At 37.0% G+C, this 12,355-nt stretch overlaps 1 protein-coding gene across 1 annotated transcript in view; it reads right to left on the bottom strand.

Annotated features, from left to right (window-relative positions):
* KDM4C (lysine (K)-specific demethylase 4C) overlaps positions 1-12,355 on the bottom strand; it is a 349,283-nt gene that overhangs the window by 46,795 nt on the left and 290,133 nt on the right. Inside the window, exon 18 of the mRNA XM_004677654.2 lies at positions 4,290-4,475. Coding sequence (XP_004677711.1) covers positions 4,290-4,475 — 186 coding nt within the window. The remainder of the gene's footprint in view (positions 1-4,289; positions 4,476-12,355) is intronic.

Genomic DNA, 12,355 nt, shown 5'->3' with positions numbered 1-12,355 from the left:
AAAATGTGATTCTGGTCTCTACCCCAATGCCTTCCAGTATGATTAAAAGTTGTATTAAAAGTCAAGAGCAGAGTCTGAGTAAATAGAGACAGGTATTGTTCAGCTACCTATCTGGAAACTGAGTCTATTTTTCTTCCCTAATAGAATATGTAATTATGTTAATTTTGATTCTGGTTTAAGAACCAAGACAGTTTCATGTTCATAAGTGTATAAATGAAAGGCACGTAGAAGTAGTTTTTCCTGAATAAATACTAAGTAGAAAGACTTGCAGTACAACACAAATATTACTTTTGTTTCAAGTCTGACAGCACCCCACACAGAGGTAGCTATATTAGGAAAACAGGGTACAGGGAAGTTTGTTATGATAGGTTGCTTTTACTTCCACTCTATCTGATCAACCCATTTCTGCTTCTGCTTGAAACACTACAAACTTTTTATAATTAATGAAATCATGGGAAAATGTTGCTGATTTCTTAACTTTTTGGTAATTATGTGTTTTCTGAATAAATGATATTTAAAGTATCATATGCTATACAATAATCTCCTCTGATAAAAACTATTATTCCAGGGTTTGGGATAAACAGGCCTCGATCATCCATTCTTCCATAGATGTGTTGAAGAGAGGACTGATTTTGTATACCAAAGAAATGTTTCATAAAGTTAAAGATGACAAGTATCCCCCCCATGTTACCACCCCAAATTATTTTTGTGTAAGTGGCTATTAATCAGAAGAGCTGTCTTGTTTTGAACCCATCACCAGACCCTGGGTAATGTCAGTGTCCCCTCCTATTCTGAGTCTGGCACGGCAAGGAAAGAGGAGCAGACTTGAAAATGGAGGCTGGGGAAAAAGAATTAAGTATTGAGCAAGGACTCAAACTATAAGTAGCATGAGTGCCAGGACAGAATATGAAGGACAGCTAGAGTAACAGAATAAGAAGAGCAAGAGAAATTCCAGAATACAAGAAACAAATATAGGAGGGGCCAATATAACCACTACTTTCTACTATCCACACCAACAACACTACATTGAAATACTGAAAAATACACACTAAAATGTAAATTAAAAAAAAAAAAACAAGCAAACAAACAAACAAAACAGATTAGTTGTGTACTTTCTATTACATGCTCTTCTATCTTTAAGAATTTGAAAGTTGGCCCTCCCTGGTGGCGCAGAGGGTGAAAGCACAGCACTATGAAACTAAAGCCACTTCCACATGAGATTGATCCCCACCTGCCCTGAAGGTAATCCACATGGCGCAGCAGACCTCTCCTGACTGGCCCGCTGCTCCCCTGCTCCCCTTAGTAATGTACTCTGACGATTTGCCTGTTCTGCTCCCCATTCTGTCTCTGGTGAATCCTCTCACTGCCCCTGCACCTCTAGCTTGTACCCCAGTTCTGTATGCACAAATAAATAAATCTTTAAAAAATATATTTGAAAGTTACCATTTCTTCAAATACTACCTTTTTAATTACAAAGTGTGGTTACTGCCTATTCAAAAGAGTACCGATGAAATTTTACACCAATATCCAAAATGACTTTTAAAGCCAATAACATTAATAACATTGAATAAGCTTGTATATTTAAAATAAATTATGATGTTAGAGTAGAACCTGCCTTAAAATGGTCTTTTTTTGTATACAAAAAGCAACTATCTTGAAGAAACCAATAAGAGCAAGGCAGATAAAACTCTAAAGTGAATAAACCTGGAGACCCTGCCTTATACTTCATTTCACCTAAATTGTACGGGCATTCTCTTCTGTTCTGTAAAAGCTGCCACAGTTTTCATCACTGTGATTCACCAAATGCCCATTATTCCTAAATAATCAAGGCATGGTTGAAACAGACAAACTACAGTTCTGGCTCTTGGGAACATATTCCCTAGCATTATACTTTACATGAAGAGTTACGTTAGGGAATTTTTAAATTTTTATGCATGAAAGGAAAGAACATTTAGGGATAATCACAATGCTCTTAACCAAAATTGCCAGATTCTATGAATTCCACCTAGTTAATTGTCAAAAATTTTGGGAAAGGTTCCATACTTAGTGCTTAATGGAAGAATAATGAATAAGTAATAAGAATATATTTCACAAATTCAGTGTTTAGAAATCCACTAGAGAAATTTACAAAGGTAATTTATGAACACTAAAAATTCTGACTCATGAAGAAAAGCCACATGTAAAGTTGTTAGTTATGTGATGTTTTCCTACCCTTTTACAAAGTATACCAAGTTTAAAGTGAATCTGTAGGGGAGAGTTTCTAAATCATTTCAAAGTCAAATGTTTTCTTTTCATCATCATTTATGAGACACATCAGTAACATAACCCCTGCTGAACCACACATCATGTTAAGAGGAATGGAGTCCTGTTTAAACACCTGGATCTCTTTAATAACATCTTCAACATACTCATAAGTAACCACAGAGTTTCTGATTATTAAAATGGGAATTATGATCCCAAGCAAAGCTCCAGATGAGTACCTCCTGTGACCATTGGAGGTTTGCAGTTTGGAAATCACCAAATAATAAGAGGGTGGGTTGAGAAGGCATTTCCACTAGCAGCACTTATTGCTATTTGGACAAGGAACTGAACCTCTCTGAACTTAACACTTTTTGTTCTTGAAAGGGGGATGCAGCCTACTTCAAGTGGGATTGTAGCGTCACCACCACTGCCAACAGCAGAAGCAGCAAATAGCAGTAGTAGCAGCAGCAACAACAGCAACAGAAAAAAATAGCAGTATAACTTTCAGTTTCTGAACCTGCAGGTTCTGTTGTGAACTGAAAGCAACATGATGTGCTAAGCACACCATTGTTTGTAGATATAGAAGTTGAGGCTAAGAGACAAGAACTTACATAAAGCTACACAGATGTGAACACCAATTACTCTGACTCCAGAGGCTATGGTATGATTTACATCTCAAAATGCCATCCCATGTGTCACACAATGAGGTTATGCAGTTGACTACATATTAAAGATGGCAAAGCACTCCAGTAATACAGTGAAAATGTGTTATTACTGCAAAAATTTTAAGTTGTTAAAATGCCGCTGAATACATAATGTTATTCTTAGCAAGTGCCTATCAACTCAAGAAAATAAGGAAAAGGCATGAATGAATGCACAACTTGAGACAAAAGACAAAGAAGAAAATATATAGAGAATAACTTTAAAATAAATGTGACAGGTGGTAATATCATTTTGTGCATTTGCACATTCACACACATCTGTGTAGTTCCAACCCACAAACATCAAGTTTCTCAAGGCGCCAATGGAAGTTGCTTCAATCTTCAAAAAACAGTAGATTTGTTGTTTGGGGGTCATGACTCCCCAAGCCCATACTGACAATTTGGCAGGTTGCTCACAGGTTATTAGAGATGCAGGACAAACATGCTGGTTGCAAAAAGACTATGGCAAAGCCTCCCAGGGATAACAAAGAACAGCAAGTTAGCAAAGCTGAGTGTCAATATGCTATGTTATCCTCCTCCAAAATCAACTATTGTGAATTGGAAAGCTAACAAGGCATATCAACTACACTGTCATAATTCCTCTAAGCATTTAAAACAGGAGGAAAAAATATTCACCAAGGACAGGTAAAATGAATTATAGCTAAATTCACATGTTGTTTAGTTGCAAACATTTTCCCAGGAATAGCTCCAATCTTGAGTGAAAGGAACAAAGGAGAAAAAAATGATCTCTGTACCTCTTCTTCTATATTTCTACATTACTGGGATTTTCCTCACTCCTCCCAGGCCTTCCACTGCCTTTAATTCATACCAACTCAGGTAGCAAGATAAGACCCCAAATGTTCATGACCACACCCCCCTCCCCACCACCACCTTTACTTTGTCACTGCTCTTTGTTTCTTCTAGAAGAAAAGGGATTAAGCCCCAAAGTCAGATCATGTAGTTTCATACATTAAATACTACATGATCTCAGGAAATACTTTTATATCACTTCTTTTCCATAGATGATCTCACCTTCATCCTAAATAAGTGCAGAGCACAATCCATACAACCACACTTAGCATCTCTGTACACAGGTCCAGAACCAGCACATGCATAAAGAGCTTTATTCATTCATCTATTAATTTACTCATTCCCCTCAGTAAACAATTATTGTGTCTGGAATGCACCAGATATTAATGGGTCCTGGGCAAATAATAGTGCATAATCCCTGACCTCAAGGAATTCATAATCTAAACATATATTAACAATGAGTACTATTATGAAGTAAAGGATGCAGGAGGAAATTCATATGTAGTCTTGGCATGAGGAGAGGAAGAGTGAACTTACCACATTTGGGTTGATCTTATGTCGAAAGCATGTAATGTTCACCACATATGGCCAATCATCAGGTTCCATTAGCACCCCAGCAGCATGAGCGCATGTGACATGGAAGGAGGCTGGACAACGGCCATAGGAACACTGGATGCAGGCTCCAGAGACCTTCTTAACCCGGTGTCTACAAAAGATGCATTTCTGCAAAGAAAAGTATCACTTAAAACTCTATAACTCAGACAATTTCCCTATTTCACAGAGTAATAGCTATCAGAGATTGGGACGGCGGAGGGGGAGTGGGGGAGACCAGTTACATCAGTCAGTCCTACAGCCCTACTGGTACAAATGAAAGTAGCAATATAAGTTGAATACATTTAAGGAAACACACCACTACCATCACATACTACCAGACTTAGTTGAAACAGACTTGTGGTTAGGAAAGGAATCCTTTTGCACATGCTTCTCCAGGCACAGAGCCCAGGACAAGGCCCAGTGGGTCTTCCTGGAAATCACCCTTGAAAACTTAGGACACTTCTGTTTTACTCCTGCATGCTAGGCCTTTGTGTACATCAAGAAAGAAAATGTGAGTTGGAAGATAGGCACTGGCTCTCCTATATTAGAGGAGGTCCTAAAAATACCTAAATAATAGTCAGATGTACTAAGCTTTCCATTTACAAGGAAATATAAAGTATTAAATGGTGCAAGTGCAATATACGGGCTCAAGTGTTTAATAAACCAAATCTAAACCCTTCATGAATGACAGAAAAATATGTCACCCAAAGTGAGAAAATTAAAAATCACCCCAAAGGGCATAATTTTGTTGAATATCTATAGCTGACTGTGCCTGGGGAGAGAGAATAAAAATAAAAACAGCAATAATGATTACCACAATCTGAAAATTAAATTGCATCCAATTAGCCCCAAACATTATCAGTACGTTTGTTATGAGATGGGAAAAACCAAATAGCTTCACTGAATGTCAGATTTTTGAACTATTACTTGAGGGTTAAGGGGAAAACTAGAGTAGAATAACACAGGGTAGGGTTTAGAATGCAGAAGAAACAGAAAAATCAAAAAGCTAGACATTTCATTCTCACAGATTAAAAAAAAGGTTTGTGAGCTGGTCAAATAAATTTCAGTATAACCATTTTCTTTTATAGGTGCATTTTCCTTCCAGGGACAAAAAAATGTCTGTAAACCAAATGTCTTTTGGTCACTATAATATTTTATCACACACTTGTAAGAATCAACATGTACTTAACTTGTAACTCTTCTTTCCCCTCACATTGCATTGGGAACTAATTCAATGTTATAAATTTGTATCTTAATCTTGCTCTGATTACTCCCTACCCATCTATTCCAACTCCCATTGCCTCTGCCCATGGTGACTTGCCCAGCTTAGTTATGGCGGTGGTCTCACCATCTTTTATTTCATTCCAGCCAATCCATCTTCCCCAGGACTGCCAGAGTGATTTCTTTAAAACATAAACACCATGTCACCCCCATGCTTCATGTTATTCGATGAATTCTCCTCATCTCTAAGAAATTCCAGGGAAAAAGAACAGCATGAGCTGGAAGAGGACGCTTATAAAATCCCAGTCATGGTCTACAGAACAATCTTATATTTATTTAGTCTTCATAAGGACACTAGACACGGGGTATTTATCAGAACTTGCTACATCTGAGTGAAATGTACACTTAAGCATTTGTAAGTAGAGACTAGGATGTGGCTTAGTGAATTAAGAAATGAGAGATAGAAAGATAAAAACTAAACCCTGAATGAAAGCATTATGCATTATCTTGTTATTGTTTTGGCAATTCTTGGTATCAATTTTTACATTCTTAGATTACTAAGAATCTAAGTAATCTCAGATTACTAAGAACTACTAAGTATTTGACATCTCTTTGTCAATTCCAATTATTTAAGATACAAAAGCAGATATAATAGTAAAACCTTATGTCAAGAGTCCCAGGCATGCTTAGCCAACCTTTTAATAGCCTAATAATACAGGGTTTGAATAGGTCCAGAAATTGACAGATGTATCAAAGGAGAAATTATTTCTTATTTTCCTAATTAAATTGTATTTTTATGAGTAGAAGTCTTACGACTTCATTTATGAATTAGCATCTCCCTGCTGCTACCATCATTAAACACATACTCTCCAGAATGGGAGAAGACAGCTAGAGAAAATATACTTCCAGTAAGGATTAAATTCTTGGAATCTTGTAAAAGAAGTGCTCTCCTTTACCAGAAAGTCCAAACACAGTCATTTCTAAGTATAGAAAGTATTCTTACATAGTTAACCAAACTGCATATTAGTATAGATCAAAGTTTTGAAAATGTATTCACAACATTTAGAAAATTGACCTAAACATTAATAGGTTCTTACAGAGATAGAAAGTATCACAAAACTAAAAGGTGGCCCTCCCTGGTGGTACATCGGGTAAGCATGCAGCACTGCAAGCTAGCCACAGCCTCTTCAGTGGGAGTTCGATCCCAGGCCCTGGAGGTGATCCATATGGTGTGGCAGACCTCTCCTGACCTGCCTGCTGCTTCCCTCATCAGTGTACTTTGTTGATCTGCCTGTTCTGTTCTCCACTTGTCTCTGGTTAATACTCTCACCTCCCCTGAACCTCTGTATGCATAAATAAACAAATTTTTAAAAGAAACCTAGAAGATGAGTTGTTCTGTATCTTACAGTACAGTCTTCATTTTATATATAAACCCCATTTTCAGGTACTTGCTACTATCTCAATTTTTCTCTATGCTGTCTGAAATATCAGTTTGGCAAAGACTAGAAAAAATAAGATAGTTCTTAAGAATGTTAACATGGAAGAAGCACTATGAAATAAACAAGGGCAAAATGATACAGAGGGAACAGTATGTCCTGAATGAACTCTACTCACTGACGTTTTATGGACTCCACCCTCACCTCCATGTCAAAGAGAACTGAGGCATCCAAGAATACAACTCCCATCATGCCATGAATATGCACGATTCTAAACTTCCTGAAGGGAGGGTTGCTGGGAAGCAAAGGTGGAGTTATGAAACCATGCTTGATATAAAACTGAACACTTTGGGCTTGTGCTCTCTTAGTTTTACCTGCTTCCAGCATGCACCTGAGGTCACAGTTCAGATAGTATTACCAGTATGCTATATTGGCCAATTAATCTCTCTTTCCATGTCCTCCCTCTTCTTGTTTCCCTGTAAATAACCCCTTTTTATTAACTTTTCCCTGTGTGCCTGCCCTTCAGTACTGTCCTGAGTTCTTAAGTTCATAGTGAGGAGTCACACACAAGTCTCTCTGATTCCCCTCGGTGTTACCCTATAACAGAGCTTGAATCATTAATCCAATGAGTTAAGCCTGGTGCAATAGGGGGAAGAAGGCTTAAAAGAAATACAAAGTGTGACTGGATCAATTATGGTGGACTCAGTCCCTGTAACTATATCTTCAACACCAAGCCCTAAATAAATACATAGGAAAAATAATGAAACCAAAATTGCACTAGCAAACAAGAACGGGTACATCAAATTCCAAGGATAGATCTCTGGAAAAAAGTTATTAATAAATATCTGAGGGGGAAATTCTGACAAGATCAGTATCAACAGAAGTGAATCCTTAAACACAAGCTACCTCAAAAACCCCGTGTACTGTCCTATCTCCCATCATGACCAATAGGTGAGAATTCAGATTTGATCTGAATTCTAGTCCTGTGAGCTCATCTAATGACATACCAACAAAACCAGTGGGTTCTTATTTGGATGAAAGAAAGAACAAGCACTCAAGACATGCACCTAAATTATAAACAGACACATTAGAGGGAAAACAATCTCATAAAAGAAAGGTGTAGAATTAATTATACATATATAATTAATAAAGAAAAGAACAGATGACCTAAGGAATCAGGTATAAGAAAACAGAATATATGAGTTTAAAAGAATTATAGTATATAATATGATAGGTTCCAATATAGCCCATCAACTAGTAATTAAAGAAAACAATAACAGTTACAAAATCAACTCTAAGAATTCTAAAATATTATTATAAGGAAAAACCCCATGATGTGCTAAATATTGGAATGAATGTACTAAAAATCAAATTAGCAAGTGGAAGTAGAAACCAGAGATTGTATATACACTGAGGAAAATGTCAATAAAACAAGGGAACACAAATATTAATAAACAGCTTGCGAAAGCAATTCAGATGTATCTAAAAGGCACTCAAAGGAAAAAAAAAATGAACAGAAATTTTCAGAATGAAAAAAGTTCCAGTTAGTAGAATTAATTTTTTAATTACCTTACACAAATCCTAGACACATCTTAACCTCCAAATGAAAACATAAAATCACAAATCACTTCCAGAGAAGAGAAAAATCAGATTACCATCAAATCTCTAATCTGCAATAGTGAATGCTTAAAAACAGTCTTCAAACTTCTGAATGAAAATTAAATTTGGTCTATATCCAATCTAATTATCATTCGAATTTGAAGGCAAGCAAACTTTTTGTTTATTTCTTTTTCATATTCAAGGATCAGAAATATGCACGTAGAGCAACCCAAATACTAACTATGGATAAATCTAAATGAATACTGACTTTACAAATAGTAATAGTACTATTTCCTGGGTTTTAAATAAAGAGAAAATTTAAAGAGATGACAACAGTAGCACAAAAAACACAAGCTTAAAAACTAACCTATCAAAGCTGAATATAGAACTGAAGCACCCAGAGGTTAAAGGAAAGGTAAGAACAAAGAGGAGAGGAAGTACAATCAACTATAGTACAGGACTGTAGGTGATTTGGTGTTGGGTGCACTAAAGTGGCAATCCATGATGTTGGTATCCAAATACGCTTCAAGTAAATATTGATTAGTTAAAAAAATAAAAATGCTTTGACATTCTTGAATTATCTGGGAAAGGGCAAAAATACCCATTAACTAATAAGTATGAAAAACAGAGTAAGAAAAATAATAAAGTTTAAACAAACACATGAAAGGACAATACTAGAAAGACTGACTAGGTGGGAGTCAAGGGAAAGCACATTATAAACTGTTTCAACTAAACCCAAACATGTCAAACAGCATGTGTAAACATACGTAACTTCAGCTTTAGCTTGTGGTCTTACGGTAGCAAACTTTTCCTTAAAGTGCCAGATAATAATTATTTTAGGCTATAGCTACATACTGGCAGTTGTACTTACTCAACACTGCCATTGTATTGCAAAATCTGCCATAGATAACTGTAAATAATGGGTGTGGATATGTTGCCATAAAAGTTTATTTACAATAAGCATTTACTTCCCACAGATAAGGGCACATATTTGAAATTAGGAAGCTCTGAAATGATAGAATTAATATTTAAGAATGATCACTCTAGAAGCAAGATAGTTAAAGGAAATGCTGAGACAAAGGTAGATGAAGGTTTGGATTAGGGGCTATTACGAGAAAACTTAAATTTTGTGTTTTTTTTTTAACTCATTATGCTTCATTGACAGATACGCCATATCTTCCTTTAAATAGAGTTACTCACTCAAAGACAGGCCAGAATTATCTCCTGTGGAAAAGAACCTTTCTAGAAGCTGCTGGTGTCTTTAAGAGGAGGGGGGTGAAGGCAATAGCAATTCTAAAGGAGTAGAGTTAGAAGGGAGCTTATAAAAAGATTTTGAGCATTTAAACACAAGGGAAGGTTCAAAATAGCCAGGCTATTCTTTCTGGAGTTCAATGAGATGCCAATGACCCATGAGGAGCCAGTGTCTCGATGATTAACAAATGAGGTTTGAGAAGTTCAATGAGGCAACTTATAAGCCATCAACTTTGGGTGCTTGAAAACATAGTTGAAGGAGGGTTCCTCTCTCAGGGAGAGCAACATAACAGCTGGAAAATGCTGACACTACAGAATGACAGATGACACTACAGAATGACATAAAGATATAATTTAAATTTATAGTCCCCTGCCTGGGACATAATAGCTGCCCAATGTTTGCTGAATTAAATGTAATCCAAACAATTAGACTTTGGCCATTATGGATCTGCTCATCTGTTTTCTCTACAGAAAATAAAAAGAACCTCGTTATATAATTATGCCACCGGAATGTGGGAACACATGGGGGTCACAGGGAGACCAGCTTAAAACACAGATTGCTGGATCTACTCCTAGAGTTTCACCACCTCTGCTGCAGGGCACTGAATTTACATGTCTAAGTTCCCAGTGATGAGGATGCTGAAGCTCTCAGGATCAAGATTTGAGACCACAGTCATAAATGGTAAAGGGTTAAAGGGATTATTCTGAGAGCCTCTGCCTAAGAAAACTCAGAAAATACAGTGCTTTTTCATCTATTCTATGTCAGGGACTAAGAGAATTCTCAGGCGAGTATGATTTATAGAGCACTGTACTTTCTTGGGCGGACTACATTTCTATACTTATTCCAATGGCATAGGTCATTAAGGCTTCTAATGGATTGAGGAATTAATGAAGTAAATGGCAAAGAGACTTTGTATATCATTAGAGTCCTTGAACACAGAGCTCAGCAAAGGGCATCAAGAAATGATGAGCTGTGAAGGAGTTGGAGGTTCAAAGCACATTCCCTTGCCTTTTTTCTTTTAAAATGATTTTATGCAAATGTAACTTTTTTCCTTCTAAAACCAGTAGGTAACTCCAAAATGGGCACAAAAGCTACTGTTTTATTAGTGTTTCCTCACCAGACAAGTAACAAGCTAATGACAAAGATGTATTTGCTCATTCCTTTCTCCTTTTGCTCTCTTAAGACATTTTATGCAACCATTACACTGCAAGCTACCATTCTCACCTCATAAAGAATCATGCTGAACTCAACAGAGGTTGGCAACAATTGTCAACAAATCAGAATTGAAACTGCAACTTTAATTTCACTTCAAATCCTTAAATCTAGATTTCAGAGCAGAATCTTTTTCTTTTTCTTTTTTTCCCTTTTAAATCTCAACTGTAAAATTCAGGTCCTGCTCATCATTATTCATTAAGTCAATCACTCACATGCCAAGACTGGTAAGCAGTGAGAAAACACTGATATGACAAAGTCTGAGTTATATAGCAAGACTCTTACAATCTAAGGAAGGTCACGGATAAGTAAACAATTTAGTCAGGAAGGAAAAACAGAACACAACTGTCAGACTGAGAGCAAAATTCCCAAAGAGCAAGAGAGGAAGAGATTGATACCAAGAGAAATCAACTACCAAGAGAGGGAAAGAGCAGCTACAGAGGTAGAGAAAGGGGATACTGGAAATTGTGGAGAGGCATTGAGGGACTTGGGGTGTTTTAGTGAGAGGCTGTAATTAATATGCAGTCTCACTCCATTCGTGCCACACAGAAATGTTCTCATTTCAGCATTCTGTGGATGTCGCAAATAGCAAACTCTAGAGTAAAACTTAATCCTGCATATTCATGCATCAGCTCATAACATGGAATATCCTGTTTTCCCACCCCCTAAGTTATTTTTGCACTTCAAGTTTAGAGCATTACAAATGGCTCATGATGTCAAGAATTAAGTACTTATTTGTGATATGTTTCATAAGGGCCAGAAGCCATTTATTTTACTCCTTTCTGTTTGGTGAGATTCACTCTGCAAAAGGTGAGAAGTTAAGAAAAGTCAAGTAGCAAGTTAAAGAAAGGAGGGCAGAGGATGAGCTCAGCCAGGTCCGCTAAAGGCGATCAACAGACTGAGGTGGCTGGGATCAGATAGAAAAAGGCTGTTCTAAGCCCCCCACCTCCCAAAAAAGACTGTTGGCACAGAGAATAAATATTCAGTAAGAAATCACAAAAGAATTCTAGAATGGGAAAGATCACTGCAGCTCAGGCACAGACTTACAAATTAACAGGTGAGCCTTGAAAAGTGCAGTGAAAATAGTACATTTAGTTTTGTGTTGAATGAGCAGAAATATCACTGGAAAGACCATCAACGAGGAATCTCTAAAGGCACCAGAACACTGATTGTACACAGTAGGGGTTCAATAACTACCTGTTGACTAAATAAACTTTTCTTAGTACACAGGCGTAGTGCGCGATTCCATGGCTAAAGTGCGGGAGGGCCTTGCCAAACGTAAAAAGGAA

This window comes from Condylura cristata, unplaced genomic scaffold (genome assembly GCF_000260355.1).
Source record: "Condylura cristata isolate star-nosed mole 26May11 unplaced genomic scaffold, ConCri1.0 scaffold00006, whole genome shotgun sequence".
NCBI lineage: Eukaryota > Metazoa > Chordata > Mammalia > Eulipotyphla > Talpidae > Condylura > Condylura cristata.
Note: the sequence above shows the minus strand (reverse complement) of the source record. Positions and strands in the feature narration are given on the sequence as shown.